The sequence below is a fragment of the Eleginops maclovinus genome, chromosome 13 (assembly GCF_036324505.1).
Source record: "Eleginops maclovinus isolate JMC-PN-2008 ecotype Puerto Natales chromosome 13, JC_Emac_rtc_rv5, whole genome shotgun sequence".
NCBI classification, from domain to species: Eukaryota; Metazoa; Chordata; class Actinopteri; order Perciformes; family Eleginopidae; genus Eleginops; species Eleginops maclovinus.
Genome location: NC_086361.1, coordinates 15,053,574 through 15,078,405, shown reverse-complemented (window position 1 = coordinate 15,078,405; position 24,832 = coordinate 15,053,574). Strand labels below are relative to the sequence as shown.

The 24,832-nt window shown below is 43.6% G+C and overlaps 1 protein-coding gene across 10 annotated transcripts; it reads left to right on the top strand.

Moving 5' to 3' along the window:
- The first annotated feature begins 56 nt into the window (after positions 1-56).
- On the top strand, positions 57-20,095 carry nfyc (nuclear transcription factor Y, gamma). Of its 10 annotated transcripts, none has more exons than XM_063899754.1 (12): positions 57-202; positions 10,732-10,841; positions 11,001-11,069; positions 12,299-12,412; positions 14,138-14,233; positions 15,142-15,318; positions 16,045-16,086; positions 17,067-17,135; positions 17,534-17,683; positions 17,973-18,077; positions 18,184-18,243; positions 18,830-20,095. In XM_063899754.1, the coding sequence occupies exons 2-12, from the start codon at positions 10,743-10,745 to the stop codon at positions 18,947-18,949; spliced, it is 1,101 nt and encodes a 366-aa protein (XP_063755824.1). In that variant the 5' UTR covers positions 57-202; positions 10,732-10,742; the 3' UTR covers positions 18,950-20,095. The 10 variants fall into 10 exon arrangements, with proteins under 10 accessions (XP_063755824.1, XP_063755821.1, XP_063755828.1 ...); XM_063899751.1 differs by having other exon boundaries at positions 58-202; positions 10,998-11,069; XM_063899756.1 differs by having other exon boundaries at positions 61-202; positions 10,735-10,841.
- Positions 20,096-24,832: the final 4,737 nt, after the last annotated feature.

The window sequence follows — 24,832 nt, the reverse complement described above, 5'->3', positions numbered from 1 at the left end:
TATCATTCTTTCAATTTTGTGAATTTAATAAAAAGAGCGGTCGCTGACTCCTGCTGCTGCCTGGGTAACGTAACAACCACGTCATCACGTTTGTGCGTCCAACTATTTCCGGTTCGAGTAGCAGCCATCTTGTTTCCTCTTGCTAGCTAAATAAAATAAATAATACGCTGAGCCGGACTTCACTTCGAACACGTTAAACAAAGTGAGTAAGAAACTTAAAGTCGTTTGTGTGTGTAACGTCTATGAGAAAGGAACATTTGCTGTGTGAAAGTATGAGCAATTACTTTGCCTATTTTCATTTGCCGTTCTTGACCAATAGACGATTGTTTTGGAAGATGAACATAGGCGCCATTTCCCTCCCCGCTCTCTGAGGCGCTTATTGGTGGCCCGCTGAAGGGATCACGGGCGGTCAGGAAACTGGTGTTCCTTGTCCACCATGTTGGCTCTAGCGGTAATGATTGTCAGACAGACTGGCCATTTCTAATGGAGCCCGAATGGCGTCAGTTGCAGAACGAAGTTAGCCCTAAAAACCTTGATTGGTGGAATCTAGTCCGAGGTTTGATTGGTCTGAAGGACAGATCCAAACGTTGTCTTTATTGGTTAGACTGCTTCTTCCTAGCTCGGGAAAGCTTTGCAAACTTTCCCTTGGTGGAAGGACACGTTGTTCAGTGGTGATTAAAATGATAAACACTGCGGATATGCACTTGTGCTAAACAACAGTCTCCAGTGTGCATCTCGAACATGCTAACATTAACTTCCCTTACGTTATCACGGTCAATAGTATAACGTTAGCTTGTAGTGCTAATTGTGTTTTACAACCGGCATGTCACCGCTGAGCACTGGTGTGTGTGTTTTAAAATTCTAGTTTATATTAGCAACCTTAGTTTGACATCGAATTAAATACTGAATTCCGTCGGCTAACGTTAACCGTGATGTGACATTGGTTTCTCATGCTAGCCGCTTTGTTCTTTCTAACTGGCTTATAATATATGCTGTAGCGACCTAGTTAAAGTGCAGCACCGTGTTAAAGTCTAACGCGTTTAAGAGCAAAGTGGCCCTACTGTCAGTGTAAATGCGTTTGCTGTTTATATACATATTAAATGTGTCTTTGTTTCCTTGCTGAGGTCAGTGAAAGCAACACTCTTGAAGCAACTTAATGCACACCATTTGTATTTCATGTACTCTATATCGGTAACGGGCTTAAATGCCTTATAGAAATTCTATCATTTAATATAAAGATGTATAAAAGACACAGTCTGTGCTATATCACTGCTGAAAGGTGGTGCTTCAGCCTTTCCTATCTATTAATTGCAGTATAGACAAAAACGGTGTATAGTTTACAATCTTGCAACTCCGTTTTATTTCATTATTATCTTTTTAATCTAGCAAAGTATAATTTTAAAATGACTGTGCAATGGTCTTTCATACATTCACAGATACAACTCAACTGACTATTTCTTTATGCAGGTGTGTGCATTTGCATTATCCACATTTGTGCTTGAAATTGGCCCGGCAACCATGAGGGTGCTCTGTGTTTATAAAACCCATAGTGAGGCTGGTGTATGTTTATCTCTAAACAGCATCAGTGAGAGCAAACATGTCCCTGATACTGGCAGCACAGGTCACAGGAAGGTGTCATTTGTATGGTGACCTTGCCAGGTGTCGTTACTGAGGCATTTTGGGTAGCCAGAACACATGTAAGGAGAACATTGCTGCAGAGATTAATTTGTGCAGCTCCACTCTAATCATTAACTGGATAGATAGTACCTGCTCGAGTCCCCATGCTCCTCACTAAAATAGAAAAAGGGAACATTTAGATTTGTTTCTCTTGAGTCTCTGTCTCTTTTCTACCCCCCCCCCCCCATCATGTAAAAACTCTCCTCTATGTCCTTCTCCATCCTTCCGGGTTCCCCTCCCCCTCTAGGTTTTTCATTGATGGGGCAGGTTTGCTCTCTTTCTCTCTCTTAAGCTTTTTGTGGTCCTCACTACAGCCGGGAAATATGCAGCCCTAAACCTTCAGGTCATACTGCCGTCCTTTGCACAAGTAAGCACTTAAGGCAATTCTAGCTGAGATGTAATCACCATCACTCCTTTAATTTCTGTCGCTTCCCCAAAACACTTTATTGTCTAAGTTGTACATGTGTTCATTAGTTTGCTTTTTAGATTTATTTACTAATTCAGTCAGTGGGTTATCAACACAATGTATGGTGCACATGAGCACCATCATGCATTGGTTGCTCTGAAGTAAAGGTAACTGTGTATATGCCCATCAAACCTTTGGTGAGCCAACAAGAAGGGCATTGTATGACATTGCTGACGTGGTTATTTGATGACGTTTCAACTGTGGAAGTTGCTGTGAGCTTAGTTTTCTGGGGTCAAGACAACAATGTCTTTGTTTACAGACTTTTACCCATATCGCTTAAGTCTTGTTTATCAAAAAATAGGACGAGAGTTAAATGCATTTTCCCCTCTTCCACGGTTACTCACCATTCGGAGGATTCTTCTTCATTTTGTACGATTTGTACTTCAATGAAATGTGCATTTATTCCTTATAGTTAACATTGGATTGACTCCATAAATAGAGATTCTTTGGGTTAATGCTGTTGCGGTTTATTGCAAAACTTTTTTCTCCCATGAAATTGTTAAATAAACACAACTGATTAATATTTTAATTTAATGTAGACTTTTTCCTCTGCTAGCATAACATTAACAGTTTAATCAATCTTGCTATAACAAGCAGGCTGGTTAGAGGCTGGCTGTTTGTGGTTTGTCCCTGTGACTGTGAGCAAGGATGAATGAGAAAGCAAGGGCAAAGTGTGTGTGTGTGGACGTGCATGTATACCTGTGCACACGTATGAGACAGTGAGTCTGCCTATTATGCTTTTGTACTTTAAATCATGTGGATGCAACATGCGGCATCCATTCTGCCATTTGGTTCAGCCAGTGAGAGCCAGCGTGGCTGCCTGCATCACGCTGCTGTCAGCCTGTAGCTGCAGCGAGGAGGCGGGGCAGAGAGACATTTAGTTTGACATTGTAAATAAGCAGAGAGCAGTTGTCAGAGAGCAGCCCGTGGAACCTTTCTCATCCGTCAGGCAGCAGGGGAGGCAGGGACCGCCCGAGGACAAACAATGCAGAGGCAAGCCACCACGAGAACACACTCACACACTCCCTGAAGAGCTTTCCAGAACTTTATTTACTCTTTTTCAACATTTCTCTCTACTCTTGCTTCCTCTTTTCCTTTCCCTGACCCCTATCCTGCAGCTCAAGGTAACTTAGAGCAGGAAGTTGGCTGTCGGTAAAAGGGGGTTGAGCCGAGGAAAGAGGAGGAGCAGGGGATGTGTCACAGCTGATGGGTGTGTGCAGCATCCAATAGCATAAGAGGACCTTGTCTTCCCATTGGTTGTGAGTGTCAGAGCGAGGCGGGAGCCAAGGTCCAGGCGGGGTTTGAGTATCATGTAGCATGCTAGATTGAATACTCTTGAATGTTAAAGGGGAAGGAGGCTAGAGATGTTTGTCTGATAGTCAGGAGTGCCGCTGTACTGTTTGCCTGCTGTTGCCTGCTGCTGCGCTGGCTTTCTGTTCCCTCTCGCCCTCCTCTCTGCGCCGGACCAGGGGTCAGCTCAAAGACAAATGCACGGGTCACTGGCTAGGGAGAGGGGTGAGAGAGTCAAAAAGACAGAGAAAGAGAGAAGGTCAGTGAGTTTAGGGGACTTGGTCAGAATAAACAGGAGAGACGTGGTTGTATGTTTAGGCAGGAGGAGGACATTGGGGGGGCTGCTGAAGGAGACGGGGCAATGTGTAAAGGGAGAGTGGAAGAGAGAAGGGGGAGGGGTACAAGAAGGGGGGGCTTGCTCTTCCCTGGCCGGGCTGAGAGCTTTTTTAGAGCCGTCCAGTGGAGCCAGAGTGGCTTTTTGTCTGTTGATATGATCAGAGGACTGGAGGAAGTGGAGGAGCTGGGGAGAGTTTTTCTGTCAACCTCTGTGCCTCTTCCTCCTGCTGCTGCTGCCGCTGCTCTCAAGGAGATTTGAACTGGGCTATCGGTTTCCCTCTATTCTGCTCCAGCAGGGCACACCATTCACCATGAAGGGCACAGGGGGTAAGTCTGAGCGCCTCCAACACGCACAAAGAGAGAGGACCTGTCAGGTTGGTTAGGCTTTGAGTTTCTGAATAAACTGTTTACTTTCTGATGCCTCTCTCTCTCTCCATCCTGCTCTGCGGTGATGAGACAGTGTCTGTCCTTTAAAGCCATCCTCAATCCCCCCCCCCCTCTCCTGCCCTGTAGTACTCTCCTCGGAAGATTGGACTTTTGTGTGCGCATGTGTGTGTGTGTCTCATACATGTCCTTCAGATGTCACATCAGTACGGAAATGATGCTTTTTGTCAGAGTGGACTTTACAGGAACAACAAACGTGTTGTTCATGTTATGTGTATGTTAGTCAATAAAGTAACGATACAGTCAGTGTGCCTTTTGGCTTTCACTGGTTTTGACTTTGGACCACCAGGCTTACGCACGTCAACACTTACCCACTGTTATCGACTGCATGCGCGTGCAGAGCTGCCAGACTCTGTGCTCGGATGTTCTTCACTTTAATGTCCTGGGGGCCGCAGTGTCTCCCGGTGCTGTTCCAAACCCTGTCCCCCCCCCTCCCCCCCCCCGACGTCCTTGTTTACACACAAGCGCCAGACTGTGACGCAGAGCTGAAAGGCAAAGATGGTATCCATGTTGAAATGAGATTTTTTTTTGTTCATACAGAGGACTTTGAGAGCATATCTGTGTGCTGTTGTTGTTGTTGGTGTCATGGGTCCCCAGGGGTTGAGGTGCAGCTGGTCGCAGTGACCTCAGGACCCCTTATGCCCCCTCCCCGCTAGTGCCAGACGCCCAGATGGGACAGACTGTCAGCCTGTCGGCTTCATGGACAGAGGAGGCTAATAGTTTGATCTGATCTCTTCTGATGGAATCTTTTGAGGGTGCCTCATCTCTCACTTGCCTCCGACTGCCTCACTCGTCTTTCTCTTGCGCCCTAATTGAAAGTTTCCATTGGTGCCTTTGACAAAACAAAGTCCCACTGGGGGAAGTGAGCGAGAGCGAGAGGGAGGGAGAGTGCAAGAGATCGAGATTGAGAGAAGGAGACTAAAAATAACTCTTAAGTTGAAGCCCTTACTGCCAAATCCCAGGGTTGGCTGCTGTCTGTATGAGATTTCAGATACCATGTCTGCCCCATACTCTACCGTCGGCACAGGGGGAAGGAGAAAGTAAACCCAAACCACCCGGGCATAGCTAGGCCTTTCAGCTTATCACTAAGGTTACCACTACTGCTGTGCTTTCACTCTTTTGCCCTTGCCCTCCCCCCTTTTTTTTTTTACATGTGTACACTGTCACTAAAGACAGTGTGTGCAGGGGGGGGTCCAGTGCGTAACACGCAGGTAGCTTCAGCCCGGCCTCCTTTGACGGCAGAGACTGGGCCTTGCTTTGGATGAAGGTCACAGGAATGTGAGCTCGGCTCCTGCAGTCTCTCTGTCAGCAGGGAGACGGAAAACGAGTAGAAGAAGATGAGAGGAAGCGGAAGCCAAAGGCAGATGCAGAATATGGACAATATGTACAGAATGAGTTGTTTTTATTAATATTCCTAAAAAGCACACAGCCTGAACCACTGGGTCACCTAAGTGCTGCAGTGAAAGTTGAAAAACCTGTCCTTTCCCACCCCCTCTCCCACCCCTTCTTTTTTTCATCTATCTCTCTCTTCCTCTCTCTCTCCCCCTCTCTCGCCCTCCCTCTCTGGTTTCTCTCTCTCCTCTGTTGAATGACCTTGGGAGATCAGTGACTAGCACTTCCTGGAGTTGGCTTGAAGCAGAACCAAGGGCAAAGTTTGCGGGGCTGCTTGGTTGGCCGGCTCCATCCAACCACGCACAAAGCGATGTTACAGCGCAGGTCATAGCGTGCGCCTCCGTCCTTACAACCCTGCGTCTGTTGTTTTTTTAATCACAACACATTTGCTCCAACATCTGTGAAATAGTTGTGCGTGTCCCCTGTAGTTAATCTGTAATGCCTGGGAACTTCTTGTTTTTTCGTTTTGCTTGAGTAGATCATTTACCCTGCATGCTTTAACTGTGCCAGTGGGCTTCTCTTCTGTTATTTGTGATTGGGTTCATCAAGTTGAGCGCTGTGATAGTTGAACATTTGTAAATAGACGGCCCCTTTTGATATATGGCCGTCATTTAAAATGAATGTTTCAGTGTAAGAATTATTCCCTCTGCTGTATTTATAACGTGTACTCGGGAAGAGTAAATCATAATATAACTGACATGTTAAACATTAGTGTTATAATTCTCAGTGGTCCTGTAAAGTACTGTGGTCCATTATAACAAATGTACATCTTGCTAGATGTGTCAGCAGATTGAAGGCGGCAGTAGATACACATTCAGTACAACAATGGCTGACGTTCAGAAACTCACTTATTGCCGATAATAAGACTTGCCTCACAAAGTGATTTGGCGTGTGCTCCTTTATTTTCTGTGTGGGTCAGATCCTCTCACTGCACATATGGTTAAATAATTAATGTCAGTTCTGCTTCAGGGAAACATTTGGGATGAGAGGAGCTCTTTTTAAGCACAATGACAATGTGATTGTGAACCACCTCAGGGAAACAAAGCTGAGCCTCAATAGGCCTTCAGTTTGTCCTACACTGCTCTGCCTCATTAACGCTCAACTACACTCAGCAAATGTAACATCTCAATTTACACCATCAGGTCATTCAGAGGGCATTTACATTTCCTCTTAAGGCCACTTTATTAATTTGCTCAACTCTACTGGCTTATTCACTACAATTACTGTATTTGTAGTGATGCCTGGGTTCCTTGAGGCAAATGATCCTCGTCTTGCCAGTCTACACTGCTATCAAGTTTATTTGGACAGGAACTGAAGTTTCATGTAAAGTGGTGGTGTGGGTGGTGTCAGAGTTGGAGCGAGTGGCTGCTGTGAGTGGCCACTTGATGTGACGTTCGAGGAGGGAGGGATGAGACGGAGAGGTGCAGGACCGGGCTGACAGAACAACATTAGCGCTGATTCAGCTGCTGCAAGCGGAGCAGCATTGACTTTCCCAGAGCAGTTGCAAAGAAGGGGGATCAGGTGAAAGTAAGTAAGACAGAGCAAGGGAGAAACACACACCCACGAGTGACAGAGAGGGATGGGAAGTACCGGGGAAGAGACTGGAAAGAGAAACGTAGAGCCGCTGAAGGAGGAAGAGCAAGTTGCTGTGGTGGACAATGTCGACGAAAGAACAGACATGACATTTGTCCTCAAAGGCAGACGCACACAGCAGAGTTGGATGGAAACCCAACACCATCATCTCTCAATGACCTGATGAAGGACAGCAGAGCCGCAGGGAAGAGGAGAGCAGAGATGCACAGTGCAAAAAGACACAATGTACTCTAATATAGAGTAGAGAGGCAGCTTAGAACCACACAGCAGAGAGGAGCTGGGTTCAGCAGGTTCATTACAACAGCATTATCCGCAATAACAAGCTCACATCAATGTTCAAAACCCTTGTAGACACTTCATTTAGGGGCGACCTAGAGCCATGATTATCCAGGAGTGAACTGAACCAACACGCTTTACAAACATTTGAAGTACAGATTGGCATTAAGGGAGTACTTCAAATCTTACTTCAGATTACAGACCTGAAATACAGTAGCAAGGACTACTTATCGCTGCAGATAACAAAACAATCTTGACACCGGCTTCCGCTAATTGTCTGCATCAACCTCCGGACTTTTTACAACTTGTATAACGTTAGCTTTTGGGGAGTTTCAAAATGTATTGCAGCTGATAGCCCCACTCTGTTTGTTTGATCAGACCAGCCCACAGAAGACCATAGAAGGTGTTTCAGAAGTCATCAGGAGACATTATGTCAGCGGACCGGGCTCCCACGCACACTTTCCATTGATGCAAAGCTTTGGGAAATATGGTAGTGTACCGCAGGTAGAGCCCACTGACTAGCTGCAGGAGCAATGTTTCCCTTCTGACTCTCATGCTTTTGGGTCTCTTTTTTCCGCCTGACCTCTACCTCACATTTGCTTTCTCATTTTCACATTTTGACTTCCCCTGCCCCCACTCCCCCTGTTGCTGTGGTTAGTGCGTGTGTGTATTTAGATTTAAGGTCACAAGGTCAAAGGGAGGGGGTTGGGTTGCATGTTTGATTTTTAATTTAATAAAAGCTTTCTCTCTCTCTCTCTCTCTCTCTCTCTCTCCTCTCTCTCTCTCTCTCTCTCTCTCTCTCTCTCTCTCCTCTCTCCTCTCTCTCACAGAAAAGGCAGATGTTTAAGAGAAGTGTGAGAGCAGAAGGTGCTTGTGTGGCCTATAACTTTTATCTATTGAATACTTTCCTATTTTAATGTCTTTGTTTCCTCTGGGTTGTTATCCTGGTAATTAGCCTTATGGTTTTCTGTAATGCCTAATTATTGTTTCTTATCAGGCTTCAAGTTGCAGAGAGCCACACATGCTGGCAGACGGAACACACACGGACACACAGGGTTGTCTTGTTCGAACTTATCACCAGATGGAGTGCTGATACGGCTAGAGAAATGCTGTTTGCACTCTTAGTTTTTGCACCGTATTTGCATAGTTATGTTGCTGCAATGAAAACACAAAGGCCCTTAAAAGGATTGGCACATGTCCCTTTACCCATCAGGCTGAGGAGAGGGAAAAAAAAAACTACAATTCCCATCAGTCATTTCTTGCCCCATGGAATGCTGGGATTGTTCTAGTGACTGCAGGATTTCTATCAACCTTGAAACGCAACTGGACACTGGAGCGTCAGACGGAGCAGGGGAGACACTGTCAAGGTCAATCACTAGCCTGGCATGCCATAGCTACAAGCTGCCTGATTGATTTATATAAACCCCCCCTCCCCCCGCTGCCATTCTGTCTCATTGATTTAGGCTACTCTCTGTCCAAAACTGAATGACGGGACAGGATGCAGCAGTGCTTCTCCTGTATTATTCAGTAACTCCCAGAAAAACGCTGGGACAGTTTTATAGCATGGCTAAAATAAATGCGATTCATGATATCATCCCCTGCAATATTGGGTTATGATTGTCCTGAAATTAAGATACGCTACGAACCTCAACTTATTGCAGGTGTTTTAATTGTGATAACATGGTACTTCCTTTTTTACATCTACCCACAACTGCCCTAGAAGCAAAACAAATGAAGGATTCTCATTTAATGATACTCTTTAAGTGATTTATCGGTGTAACATATTTACAACTGCACTTAAAACACATGGAGAGTGGAGCTGGCGTGGACCCAGAGTCCAAACAATCCCGTACAACATGTGCGCAGCTGGAACGGAGAGACTCTAGATGGAGTGCTTGAAATGCTTTCTTTTTGTTTTGTATTGGTCTGTCAGCTGGACCAGAGCTGGAGCCATTCATGCTTATTGGTCCAGAGTGAGAAAAGATAAGGAAGAGACCCCCCCCCCCCCTTCTCCCAACACTTTTTTTCTTTGTTCTGCCATGTCTTTCTCTTTCCCTCTTTACCGTCTACCTCTCTCTGTCCTGTTTGACCCACATAGCTGGTTTCAGCAGTCTGACTGCGGCCCGCTCCTCTCTTACCTCCCCCTGTGAAAGCCTTTGGCACTTTGTCTTAGTGCTGGATTAATGCTGAACTGGACAAGGCACTACCCCTCCCTCGGCAACACACACAAACACACCCCGTCTCTCTTGAGTAGCTTCACACACTCATCTCTTGTTCGGTCCCCCCCCATGTTTTTTTTCTTTCTTCTCCCTTCTGGCAAATCTTTTCACAGAGGGAGGGGGGAAAGGGAGAGTGAAAGAGTGCGATCCAGACACTCCAAGCTCTGCGTGCTCAGACAGGCAGGCCAATATTCCTCCAGCAGATTCCTGGCATGCCATAGTAACCTGCTGGATCCTCTTTCAAACCGTCAGACCCCTCGTAGCAGCCCTGGCTTTTTGTCTACATGCTTGTGTGTAACATACGGTTTATTTCACGTTACAAGTCACAGTTGGTGTGTGAACATGTGCCTGTGCTGCTGTGGTCAGGAGATTGTTTCACTATGAGACACATGCTTCTCCTAGCTGTTTGGTTTCAGCATTGTCCTCAGTGTGAGGGGTCAGCAGCGGTGTTTGACTCGCACATGACACGCTTGTGTTTGCAGAGGAGCTGCGGCTATGTGCCGAAGGTGAGCCATTCATAATCGGGGATTGTGCAGCCAGCTGGGTGATGGGTTCTTCGGCATGTCAACATCCCGCTCCAGGACATGAATAGAAGCCCATCGGTGCTCTAATTTAGATTTCACTGTATTATAATTATAGGCCATGATAGGATATGTGATTCTGACACATGGGGAGAGCTCCGGGCAGCACAAGCCTTGACTGACACTGTGTTTTTGCGGCTAGTGTCCTTAGCGAATTACCTGGCTTTAGTGTCTAAATCCTCCCCTTTTGTCTTTGTTTTGTGTTTTTGCAGTCAAAAAAAGATGAAGCGTTTAGTCAATTGACATAAAAAATATTTGCCTGCTTTTCTGCAAATATTTAATCATTTAAAGTTAATCTCTACAAGTGAAAACAGCATTTTTTAGCCTCTATTTATCACATCACTCATGAGTTAAATTTCTGCCATTTTTCGAACCAAGCGATTTATTGCTTATTAACGCCTCAATGATTAACCCTTTTGCTTCCACCTTTCCCCTCCCCTGTTATTTTTTGAATCAGCAGATTAGAGGATGTCCGCAGATGCGTTCGGAGCCGGAGGCAGCGATGCCCAGCAAACCCTGCAGTCCTTCTGGCCTCGAGTCATGGAGGAGATCAGGAACCTGACTGTGGTACGCTGTCCACTGAAACAAGCAGTCACACATACACGCCACATTAACACTCAGATGCAATGGTTTTGTACGCCGTCAATTATACACATGCAGATACTAAAGCACAACACCCTCTGTTCTGTGTCTTCAACTGACCACCGATTAATTTTTTTCCAGAAGGATTTCCGTGTGCAGGAGTTGCCACTGGCCCGGATCAAAAAAATCATGAAGCTGGATGAGGACGTCAAGGTAAAAGGACAGCCTAAATAATTGACAATTTTGAAGAAATAATTGTTATTTTGGGATTTATTTTCAAGTCTTAAAAGCCTGACAGATAATGTCCTCTAATTTAGCGACTCTATTCAATCAGCTCCTTGTTTTGCGGCCTGTTGTACTCGGACCACTCAGCGAATGGCCTGTTGGACTTTTTATTTTAAAATGGAATAATATTATCAGCTCATGTCCATCCAGCATCGTCTGTTGATAAGAAGTCCATTATTTATATCAATGGATTAACGACAATCAGTGTGTATACAGCATCATAATGAGAAATTACAAAAATAACTGTGTACATATTTTGTGAGGCTGACCTTATTTTCGATTGCTGGCTTTGAAACTTTCTCTGACTTTGACTCAAACACCAGCTGTGTAAAAGAATCCAACAATCTGAATAGAGTTATCACCTAAAGCAATCACTTAAAGTACACCTCAACGCCAATCTGTCTGGTCAGATAAAGATGTAGTGCTACAAGCTAAAGGAACCTACCCGTCTGACATTTGTCACTTGCATTGAACTTTACAGTCAAGGCTCAAACTGTGATTATTTTACCCCCATTACACAAGATGGTCAGCCATCAGCCTCTAAAGAGAAAGCCCAGGATCCTGTGTGCGCAAATGTTTCGTGTCGAGATCAGTATCTCGTTGGTTAAGCTGTAGCTTAAAGAGTTAAGGAGGTCAGTAACATATCTGTAGACCGGACCCTTCTGTCTTATCCTGACACAGCAGCTTTCACTGCCTGCGTACATGTGAGCGGTGTTATTACAGTCCCATCTTGTACATTAATGTCCATTTATTTAACCAATTACTGCGTGGCTTTGTCTGAGCGTTCAATGCCGCTCAATATAAAAAAGTGGAGTGTGAAGCTAAGTAATTTGCCTCGAGACATGCAGACTTGTACAACTGATGTGCACAAACAAAGGGTTAAAGGAATATAAATGATGACATGTTTTAGCTTTTTTAGTGTGAATAATGAGGACATTCTCCTGATGAGCAATAAAGTTCTCCTGGAGTAGTTGTGTAGTCGAGCTGACACTTGTCAATTTGATATGCTAATTTTATACGAACGGATGCATATTCCCAACCTGTGAATGTGAGGCAGCATTTCAGCCCTCAGGTCCTGATTCATAGTGGATATGTGTTTGATGTTAAACACTCTGTGGGTGTATTAAAGCAGGTGTAACTCCATCTCCTCTGTACAGATGATCAGTGCAGAGGCTCCGGTCCTGTTTGCCAAGGCAGCACAGATCTTCATCACAGAGCTCACACTCAGAGCATGGATCCACACCGAGGACAACAAGAGACGCACGCTACAGGTCAGAAACGCTAATGGAGATGAATTACCTCCTTATCCGCTATGTACTCCCTTTATGACACATGTTTGACCTCCATCAAATCAGGCTTCAGTTGAGGAAACCAACTCATCTGGCAATTCCTTCCTCTTTTTTTCTTCCTACTCTCTTTTTATTGGGATTGTTACATCCATCTAATGTCATTTTATTATCTCTTTCACATTTCTTCCACCTTTTTTCTATTCAACTCCTCACATCATTTGGTCTCCCTCAATTGACTTCGAAAGCCAGGCGGGTGCCGGTGACCCACTTTCCTTCTGGTGCCATTTTGCCTGCTCTGCTGTCCCAAAGTAAAATAAAATGGGGGGGGGGGGGGGGGAGCGTTTACGAGGGAGAAAACGTGAGAGCGTTTCTGGGAACAGTTTGGGAAAATCAGACAAGAGTCTCACCTGGATGTCAAGGGGGGAGGGGGGGGGGGACTGTGGAGCAGAACATGAAAGCCCTTAAGTCCACTTTATCCATTCACATACCTCTGAGAGATTAGCAGCCCATGGTTATGTGTGTGTCTGCTGCACAGGTAGGAAAAAAAGACGCTGTATCAGTCGGAGAGGTTTTAGATTGAAGACCTACTTTGGACATGTGTTCACTTTGCTGTTTTCTGTGCTTATGAGAGCCGTTTGAGCAATAAACTCTCAGGTTCAAGAACTCTAGCTTTAAATAGAAACTTCATTTACTGTGCAGGGTTCCATGTTCTCCACATGAACACCACAGATGAAGCATTAAGTATGTGTGACAGTTGAACGTCATAGATGTGATATTTCCTTGCGGCTAAGTGAGAAAAACAGCATCCTTTTTTTTTTCTCCACACATGTTCACACACACAGAGCACGGGTCCTATTGTGAAGAGGGCACGCCAATTAAGGTCACCATAGCAACTCTCATCAATAGAACAAGTGTAGATGTGACCTGGTGTTACGAGATATTAATCAAGCTGCTATAAATAGCCTCTTGTGCAGGGAGGGCCACAATGGGGGGTCCTGACAGCCAATATCCTGTGGAAAATTCCACAGAGACAGCACACTGCTGTGGATATAGGAAGGGGAGTAGAAGCAGAGTGTGCGCTCATGAACGCAGGAAAGTGTCAATCCTGTTCCTCACACATACGCAGGCTGTGATATTCTGGTTTGCTAGTCCCCTTTTCTACAATGACAAATGGTTAAAAGCAAAGTTGTTGAACAAGTTGATAAGAAAGGGTAACGGCCTCTTCTTCCAATATGTTGAATAGACTTTAATCCGATGGTTATTTCATTGTATAATTCTAAAATCACAGACAATGCTGGTGGTGCAGTAGCTTGGTTACACCCACACATGGCGTCACAATCTGTTTGTTTGTGGTGATTGTTAGTAGAGTGTCGTGGACTTGTTTATTTTATTTTAAGCAACCCTTTTGACCCTCCTAAGCTGCTTTTATTTTTTTTACACATTCTCACTTGAGAAACTGAAACAAGCAAACGTTGTCTATTGTTTATCAAAATACTTACTAGTGGACTTGGTTCTGAATGAATCCTCTCCTTATCAATGCTAACACTACTAGGAACTTTATTTCCATTCCCCAGTAGCCCCTTGTGTGGCTATTTTGGGGAAGTTGACCCTAGGCCCTGAGGCATGTTTAAATATAGGCTGCTGCATATATTGAAGTGGCTAAGCCCAGCCTCATCACTTGACCCTCTGTGTCTGTTGTGTTTACAGAGGAATGACATTGCCATGGCGATAACAAAGTTTGACCAGTTTGACTTCCTGATCGACATTGTGCCCCGGGACGACCTGAAGCCGCCTAAAAGACAGGTAGGTAATCACACGCTTAACAGTTATAGGACAAAGGTACTGGAGTATAATGTTCTTCCACATCAGAGGGTCTCAGGTGCTTTTCCTTTGTTGGCAACCTGGAGGTGCTGTAAACATCCTTGACTGGAAGCTGGGGTTTGGACAGCGAGGGCTTTCAGTCGGATGTTTGCAGCATATCATTGCCTCTGACAGCCAACACAAACTCCAGTGATAACCACATTTGTACAATTAGTAAGAGGGAAGCATATTTCATCAAGCATGCAAATACGTCCTCATCAGGGAACAATACAATACAGTTTAGTTCCTCGTTTACAGATAAACAGCAGACCGATTTAAGCTTTGCTCAAACAACAGATTGGTGTAATGGATCCAAATGAATGCTAAGCGATGGAGGAGTGAGATATGTAAATCTGTTATCAAATATACCGTCTCCAGGCATGTAAACATCCTACACTCTCAGCTGTGTTGTCATGGAGCTGGGAGAAGGGTGTTTACGCTCCTGGTGATGGAGAAACCTCAATTATGAAGTAGAAATACACAGGTCAGTTTTAATGATCATTACATTTGGGATAGTCGTTTGACCTCGGGTTCAAGCCCTAATGGCAGCAAGCATCTGACGTGCTGAGTAAACTCAACGCCAACAAACTCTGTACTTATATTACAATAAAGTCAGAAATGTTTTATTCTTTTTTCGCTTAATAATACTAAAGCTTCGGAGCCTTTCATCTATGGTATGATCCAGTAAGGTGTTTGTAATGGATTCTATGTCCAGATTACATTACCCATCCACATCCCATCAGTTATTTATCAGACCTCCTCTACCGTTACACCTGCAAAAATAATTCATGTAGATGTAATGAACTGATAGGCGTCGGGTGTTTGTGTGCGTGTGTATGTGTTGTCTGCAGGAGGAGATGCGTCAGTCAGTAGCTCCTGCCGAGCCGGTGCAGTACTACTTCACTCTGGCGCAGCAGCCTGGAGCTGTGCAGGTTCAGGGTGCTCAGCAGGGCCAGCAGCCCGGGGCACAGACAGCCACCACCATCCAGCCTGGACAGATCATCATCGCTCAGCCACAGCAAGGACAGGTATTACTGACGCCTTGTTAAAAGAGCTTCTAACAGGGTTTACAACAAAGGACACGCATCACAATTTTAAAGAAGCAACAACGAAATAAAACAACAGCTGGATATGAGCATTATAGGCAGTAACACCCAATACCACTACAGCTTAGAAACAGAAATGAGTAGCTAATGAACACCTGAAGGATTACTTCTCACACGTAGTTTATTTATTACACTCTGCAATCAACCATGTCCTGGAAATCAAGCTGCTAAAGCTTCAATCCTCAGGTCAGCAAACCCGGCTTCATTGATATTAGCCTTAGCTCACATTCATTAGCTGACCACTCTCCCACCAGCAGGAATAACTCAATGACAGTGAAATGAAACGTCTGTAAACACACACGCATGTTTGATTCATTTAATAGTTGATAACCAATCCATTACCCCATTAATCTTTGCAGCTCCAAAAAAGTTGTGAGTACGTGTATGTTTTTTAAGATGTTTTTACTCCTTACTTCCAAAAATATGATCTGAAAGGAACAACAACAATCAATTGCTGTTTCTTAATGGTCCCTAGCACGTGTACACACACACACACACACACACACACACACACACACACACACACACACACACACACACACACACACACACACACACAATGTCACAGATACACACATCATATTGGCCAGACTGCTTTTCTTCCACATCTGGATCACATTTTCTCGTTGTATTTTGTCGGGCCTATAGATGCTGCAGGGTGCCACCATGCAGCAGTTTCAGCAAGTGCAGGTGCAGATACACCCAGGGACACCTTTTCAAATGTCACTCTCTCTGATTTTCTCACTCCTACTTCTTTCGCCTCTGTGCGCTCTCTCTTTCCAGCTTTGGTCTTTGCATGTCACTCAGCCGGGCTCCTCGGCTGCTGTGCTGCTTCATGCTGCTTCAGCAGACTGCCTTTAGCTGAGCTGTCACACCCGTTTAGACCTGCCCCGATCCACTAGCACCGTTACTGCAGCAGTCCCTGTTTTAGAGCAGGAAGGTCACAGTTTGACACTCATCTTACATAGACTCCTTAGTGGGCAAATTACAAGGGATTACTTTTAAAAGCAAGGCCTTGAGAGATTAGGTGAACATTTTAAAAAGATGGTTTGTTGGAAGTGCTTTTGAGATTTAACTCTATGAAGCTTCATCTTAATACCCCTGTCAATGCTTATTTTAGTGTATTTCCCCCAGTTTTATGCTCATCCTAAAGGAAATCTGTTTAAGTGTCTGGTAGCTCATGCCATGTTTGGTACAGTTATGGAGTAAAGTATAAGCGGGACACATGTTAGAATGTGGATAGGAAAGGATGATGGGCAAAGATCACAATTTAAACTGTTTATTTATTAATCTATGTGCAGAGTTTTCAGTGTCGCTAGTGTTCACTGTCTCTTTTCTCAAGTGCTTATGAAACCCCAGTTGACATCACTTAAGCTTCTTAAATGTCTCTGTGATGTACCTGATTTTTTAAAACCCGTCAAAACTCCAACAAAATGTCTTCTTTTACCTGTTATTGACATTTCACCTCTGCCTATTTAACATTCATAAACACATCATTAAATGTAATTTGCCACTTATATGCCAACTGTTTGCTGCCCTAACCTTTTTTTTTGCTTTCTACACACACTCCACACCTGCTTACATTCACGTGTTAAGTTGTTGCAATCGCTGCTTTCTCACTTGTGTGTGTCTTTCTCTCATTTTCCCATTCAATTCTGTCGGCCCATCAGATGCTGCAAGGTGCCACCATGCAACAGTTACAGCAAGTGCAGGTGCAGTCACAGGGCACACCCATCACGGTAAACACACATGCACATGTAAATGTATGTGTACACTAACAACACACACAGAGGCCACAGCCCTGTAGGGGACTGCTGCCTACATACACTGTCCTGCTCAGGTGACGGAGGCTTGCAGGGGTGACCGCAGAGATCAGGTGGCCTCTACGAGATAGTGTGACAGCAGAAGACAAAGGGCGGTCTGGAAACCTGCGTTGTCACCTCTTCTTCTGTGCCTGCCTGCTGATCTTTAACAGACTTTTTCAATTTAAGAATACATTTCATTCCAGGGACGTTAGTGATTTCCTGGCTCTTTGCTTTGTGTCAATCATAAGCGACATGTTTGTACAAGTAGTTCAACGACTCATACTGTGTTCCTTCTTTTCTGTTTCTTTTTCTCGTTCCTTTTCCTATATCAGAGTGCACCTGTAACCATGCAGGTGGGTGACGGCCAGCAGGTACAGATTGTCCAAGCCCAGGGTCAAGCTCAGCAAGGTCAAGGTCAGGGCCAAACCATGCAGGTCATGCAGCAGATCATCACCAACACAGGGGAGATCCAGCAAATTCCGGTAAGAATTATATCAAATTGAGAAAAATAACAAACGAGTAGTGAGAACATGGTTTGGTTAACATGACGTTGTAGAAGTGCATGAACATGGTGTCCTAGTGAATTATCTATCATTCACTGCTGGATGGGAATCGTCAAACCTAAGCTTTAGAGAGTTAACAAATCACCAGCGGAGAGTGAATGATTCTCATTGCTGTTGTCCAGAGCAGGAAAATGGCTGTGACCTCTGGGTTTCAATGACCTCTGCTCACAACCAAAATATGTCTCCCCCTTGTGTTGACTGGGTGTAGGTGCAACTAAACACAGGCCAGCTGCAATACATCCGTCTAGCCCAGCCTGTGTCCGGAGCGCAAGTGGTTCAAGGACAGATCCAGACTCTCGCCAATGCCCAGCAGGTAAGCACCAAAGCAACAAAATAGCATTCATTAAAACAAATGATCTTATAGCCAAGCTTTATTTATCTTATGCTTGTTTTTTAATTTAACCTTATTTTGTTTTCAGCTCACACAGGCAGATGTACAACAAGGACAGCAGCAGTTCAATCAGTTCACTGATGGACAGGTAACGGAAGCAATGAATGTAATCTGTTAAAGCTGTAACTATGACGGGGACATTTTCCGCTTAATGTTGCATCTTTTTTTAAATTGACCCAGTGTCCTTATTTTCGTTTTTTAGCATTGGTAGCATTTTTCTTTCACCTTCCATGGCAAGATAAATTTTTTACATACTTTATACTCATCGAAAAGCTAAGGATGATTCATGTAACATACAGATTGAGAAGACGGACACCACTACACCTGTCACCACTACAGAGCCAGATCACATTTAACTAGTGCCCACAGCTAGCTTGAAAAAAATGCTGTTAATTTAACCTCCAGTTAACCAGGCAAGCTTTATTGAGATTAAAAATGTAATTTTCCAGACTGCACTGGCCAAGAAAAGCAGCAATTACAATAAATGATAAACAAATGACATCAGACAGAAAACATGACATATCTCATAAGTCAGAATGGAACAGAATGCAATTAGAAAACCAATAATACAGTCAGAAAATTTTGAATTTAAGAGAAAATCTAAATGCAGCTGGTAACAACGCTGTCTTAAACCGTGTAGTCACACTGCCTCTCTCTTCTCTCTGGTTTTACAGCAGTTGTATCAGATTCAGCAGGTGACGATGCCGGCAGGACAGGAGCTGACCCAACCGATGTTCATCCAGTCCACCAACCAGACGGTGGACGCACAGGTCACGCAGGTCAGCACAGACTGAGCCCAACCAGGAACCTTTTTCTCCACACACACACAACATGCATACCAGACCATGTGATGCGGCCAGAGGACACCGACTTGGACAATGGACACTTTTAAATTTCAAGCACTGCTCTTGTAGAAGAGGGACATGAAACGTTATTTGTTTTTGTAATACATTTAGGGTTAAGACACAAAAAAGGGACTCTGATTTATCCAAAAGTTCGTGTTAAGTTTCGTCGATGGTTAGACACAGGTGTACATTCACCTACATCTGTAGAGAAAATATGCATCCACTGCCACAGTCCCTGAAAAGTCTCTACACGGATCATCTATTCTTCCTCTCATCTCATGTCCAAACCTCAAAGATTTTCTAAACATACAATTGTGCTTTATTTCTTGCTCCTGGATTTCTGCTCTTTATTTGGAAATGAATTGGGAATACGTCTGTCTCTGTCTATACGACCTGCTCCTGGCATCACTGTGGGATTCTTCACATCCTGCTTTCCTTCTGGGACACCACAAGTAATACTTTATTGTTTTCAATGTAGTTGCTGGATACATCGAAGCCATATACCTCATATATCACTTTCTACAACAGTCAATCTAAGAGATCTTGAGAAGAGGTTATAAGGTTCAATGATGCATTTAGTTTCTCTTTTGTGTTGTATTCCTCTTTGATGATGAAGCATGACTTTATGTTTTAAGGGCTTCAAACTGTAGAGGTTCATTTTGTATTTGTGCTTTTATTTCGAGAAGACAAACAGTCATCAATACTCCTCCGTGTTGTTCCTTTCTTCCTCTCGTTGTCTTTAGAGCGGAGAATCTCTTCTCTGCCTCTGCAGTTTCCCACAACCCTCTCTGCCCGGCTGGTTTTAAAGTCGTTTGCCCTCGTTTAAGTCTCATGTACAAACACATGACTCCGTCTGGAGCCAAAAACCTTTTTATAAAACCTTTTTTTCTTTTGGTTTTGAGATGATGTTTTGTTGCATATCTTCCCCCCTCATTTTTTGTACAGTAATGATTATGAATGTTCTTATAATTGTTGTTTTCGCATGTAGTTAAAACTGCCAGCATGACATGCAATAGATAGGTACAGTTTTATTTTTGATGTTCCTTTTTGTAAGCAAACTTTGTTTGTGAGAAAAAAATAAAAACCATAACTTGTCTAAGAGTCAAAAATTTGTGTCAAAATGAACTAACCCCTGTTTTCACGTTTTAGTTTAGGTGATTTAACCACCTTACTAGTGAGTGGACTGGAGACAGGGAGACAGGAGAGACAGGCAACAGCACAGCAAGAGATAAACTGGAACCAACCCATTCAGCATCCTACTGTATGTCCAGGTAGACACAACCCACCACCAGAGCAAGAAATATCAGTGCCTTTATAGTTACATTTATCTTATGGGTGATCAAATAGTATTACATGTTCAACTCATAGTTATGGACACTATTGGTGGTTTAAAACATGTTGGTGTGAGGCTTGTGTAGTTTTCACAAATGGCCATAGGAGGGCAGCACTGATCCAACAAACTAAATGCCACTGAGATCCTGTCTCGGGGGCACCTGATTTATTGGTGAACACAGGGTTACAATTTTTCACCAGGCACATTGTTTAACAAGCATATACAGTGGCAAAAATGTCCAATCAATAGATGCCCACGTAGCACCCAAACCAGACTAAATAAATGCCACTAATCGTATTTCTGCTGCCTTCCTCGAGCACAAAGGACAAGCGGTTAACAATAGTCACGGGTTATTGTGCTGGAGACTGCTCAGCTCCTGTGAGATCAGTCTGCATTCCTTATCCGACCCAAATCTTAAACGGAAGTGAAGTACTTATGGTGGAACAGAAAGTTAGGTAGGCAGACGGGTTCACGGTGCTCATACTGTCACACTTAAACCAAGTAAAAGGTCTCAAAGTTTTTACCCAGTCACAGTGACTGCTAACTACACAACTGTCTGGTTAAGCCCACTGTGGTCAGAGCCACAAGTTAACATTACACAATCTGGAGGTCCCTTTCCTAATCGACTTAATCACTGTACAATAACAGAATTAATGAGTGCAGACTCATGCTCGGCTCTTTGTAATAAGAGCAGCGAGGATTGTGAGAATGTCTGAGCTTAAGTCAAGCATGAAAAGGATTGTCTGCTGGTATTTTTCTTGGCCGGCTCATCTGGTCAGATCAAGGCAACCTTGCCCAGATGAGTTTGGTCTCACCAAGTTAGAGACAAACGCTTAACAAGAGTGGACTTCCACTCTGTGTTTGATCCTCTCCTCTCTCTCGCGGAGGTGTCAGGATAGTTTCTTTCAATCACCATCAAAGCAAAACTCAAACTTTTCCCAGGTCCTGGCATTTCAGGGTTGTGTAAGCTAGGTATCAATTCAATAATCTACAAAGTGAAATTCTAGCATCGCTTATCTCTTTTAACAAGGAATGGCAACAGAGTGGGGAAATAGTTTCACAACCAATGTATCAATCGTACAGTTGCATCAATTATGGGTAACAAAATCAAGGCCTTATGTCACATATTTAGGGTATTTAAGAGTTTGAGTCAACTCAAAAAAATAGTAACTGTATGTCTGTGTATTTACTCATGATAGCAGGCTCAAAATGAAACAAGACTAACTATATTCTTTGCACGATTATTAACGCTGCAGCTGCTGACACAGCCTTTTCTGCGAGTCCAACATTTCAATGATGGCAAAAGAGAACAATACTGTCGTGTATACTTAACTATAAATCACAAATGTGGTGGGTATTCTCAGAAAACAGGAAAAAAAACAGGATAAACAGGATGGCAATCAAGGCACTTCAATATAAAAGAACAAGTAACAAAGAGGAAGGAAATACCCATAAAAAACACGCTTCTAGCACTATAGGTCTTTGTCATGGCCCACTTAATACACACGAATGGCGTGACAAAAACACCATAATCATTTACGGTTCATTCAGGACAAAATAGAAGCATTGTGTTTAAAAGGTGACCCCCAAATGAATCCTTCAGGGAGACTTTGACTGCACTCTTTTATAATCTCTGAATCAGATTCAGAGCAGGCACTTTTAGAAAACAAATAATGCAGAACTTAATAAGCGTTTCACATCAGTAACTTCAAGAATACTGTATCATATCAAAAGGACCGAATACCTCTGTGGAACAGGGATGCGAAGAGAAGAGGTGAAAAAACGGGAACAACACACAAGGTAATGCGAGAAATGGTTTATCCTTTGTATAGTTGATATTGTTGAAGCAGAGTGCTACTTGGTTAATTTGGCCAATAGTAACTCAAGTTTTTAATACATAGAGTCAATGGCCATTAATCCTCTTTAGGGGCGTTTAGGAAGAGTATTCAGGTGTTAACTGAGAATATCATTTCGACAAATACAGTTTTTTCTAAGTGCTTGTGTCTGGAACAAGTCAAATGGCATACATTCATATAACAATCTTAATGTAGTTAGCTGTTTTTGTGAGACTTTAAATTGTAAGTGTTGGTTAGTTGTATATATATATATACTGTATGTGTATATGAAGCATGCATCATATGACAGAAGTGCTCATTGAATAAATGTTAATCCCTCTTGCTGTTTGTGTGAGAATGTTGATGCTACAGTACGTTTTGGCTGGGGTTCACGATCAGCAGCTTTATTATACATATCATTTAACTGCAAATGGTAACATATACTCCTCTTGTCTCTTCAGAAGCACTTTTTGAAACGTTAATCCCACCACTGGAAATCCTGGACCACCTGCAGAATCAAGCCCTCCACCCCCCTGCATTTCAGACAAGCCCAGCTAAGGTTCTCCTGTCTCCTAACATGTCACCTTTTACTACTGTTTTTATTTGGGTTGTTATTGTCTTTAGAATAAAACGATGTCAAAGACATAATGGTATGCAGTTTCTGTGTGAGTGTCTTCACACAATGATGGGTGGTGAAATTGGCTAAAATGAGAGGAAATTGTATCGGAGAAAGTGGCAATTGTTGATAAAACACATAAAATAGGAACACAGACAAACAGCCTAAAATAAAGACAACCAGCCAATTAAAAAGCAACAGAAATTCCGGTCAAACATCTCAAAAACCTACACTGTAGATGTTCACAATCAAACACTTGTCACCCTTTGTATCTCACCTAACCTCTGTATGTTTAAAAATGAGCCTGGATATAGCACCTTTAAACTCTGCTACTTGTGTGTGTCTGCACAATCTTTTTATAGCTCTGCCTGGTTAGGGTTGTTTTTGCCTGATGGAAGTGACGTAGTGTTTTCACTAAAGTCTCATCCACCCCTCTTGATGCTTTTTAGTAACATGTGGACAGTCTTAGTCACTGCTGTACACGTACTTACAGTGGTTGTCAGATACAAAGGACCTTTTGACTGGTAATGAACGGGCTACTGAGTGAACTAATTTACTGACCCAGTCACTGGGAGTAGTGGTTCACACTTACATATTCATGCCGCAGTTTGGCAGATTGATTATTGCAGGGAAACTGCCTCACGTCAGTTGACATTTTAACAGTGCCTACATGATGTTTGGAGTGTGTTGTTCAGCGGGGGTTCTTTCTTTAAACACAGCACTGTTTGACACAATGTCACTTCACGTCTCCAGAGACTAAAACCAGACGTATCACAACAACATTAACCCAACACAACAGACACTATATCAACAAGTCAGACCTCCTCTCTCTTCTCTCCTCTCCGTCTGATGTTCAACATTTAGAAAAATCTGTTGATGGGAAGGAAACAGATGAAAAGAGATCAAATAAAAGCAAACAAGAGTGCAGTCTGGGAAAGCCATTAAGTGGCGTAAGTAATCGTCCAAGTGCGCAGCGGAAATAAAAGGTTGGTGGGGGTCGGACGCAGCAAGTTTGCACTGTACTATGTGTAGCGTACGATTGCTGATGTGAGTATTTTTAAGTTCCCATAGATTCCCTGAGTGGCTGTCGACTCCCGTGGCTCAGCGGGCTCTTTGGGGCGTGAGTGAATGCTTGGAGTGTGGAGTGCAGTGGAAAAACAACAGCAAGGGGAGAGGTGGGCGTGAAGGGAACAGCCGCCTCTTAACACTGGGCCCTTGTTGTCCACTGTGGGTCATCCTGACTGTAATCCCACCCTTACTGCATCCAAATCTGTGTATATGAATGGTCTACCCTTTCTTATGCACTGGTTGTATACTTTTATATATTCAACCACACTTTCCACATTTTATATTTTACAATCTTGACGTTGCTCAGCTGTTGTGTGTTGTTCTAAAGCAGCTTCTATCCCAGAGGCCATGGTGGATACCCTGCCCGGCTCTAAGTGTTGATTACTGGGTGAAAGAAACACCAGAGCAGGGCTGGCACTGTAATAGAAGGAGGGGTGGAGGGGTTTTGCCTTGGTATAACTTTGATGTAAATCCCTGCAGGGGCGTGCAGGGCTGGCATGTCCATCGACACCTTCCTCCTTCACTCCCTCCCTCCTGGCCTGCTTTGGACTGCTTAGAGGAGAGGAAACCAGGCTCACAGGAGAGTGGGTTGTAGTGGGAGATTCCCAGTGTGGGATGCCGTCGTGTTGATCTTTAGATAGTTCCTACTCCTTTCATCATGCGGTGGTTGTGCTCCACAAGGCTCTACTATTAGATGACCTTCTTCCCAAATTAGATTCCCTGTCCTTTATCTTTCTCTCATTTGCACGTACTATTCCAAGGAGGCAGAGATATACAGTACCTTTGTTTAAAGGCCCCATGTAGATTACATTTCAAATCAGGAGTTTAATGTTTTCATTTAAGATCAGCTGTTTATTTGATTCTCAGCTGATTATAATCCAACAGTTTTGGTGTTGCGGCAACATATCCTGATAACCAGACATACAGTAATTGGCATTGTGTTGTGTCATAACCAGAGATGTGGGCAGCATTTTGGTGTA

Excerpts from the sequence above, each read along its gene's own strand:
- nfyc (XM_063899751.1), top strand. The coding sequence starts at position 10,743 with ATGTCCGCAGATGCGTTCGGAGCCGGAGGCAGCGATGCCCAGCAAACC. Across the intron at positions 14,234-15,141 it reads TGAAGCCGCCTAAAAGACAG|GAGGAGATGCGTCAGTCAGT; the intron begins GTAGGTAATCAC and ends TGTTGTCTGCAG. Across the intron at positions 17,684-17,972 it reads GGGAGATCCAGCAAATTCCG|GTGCAACTAAACACAGGCCA; the intron begins GTAAGAATTATA and ends GACTGGGTGTAG.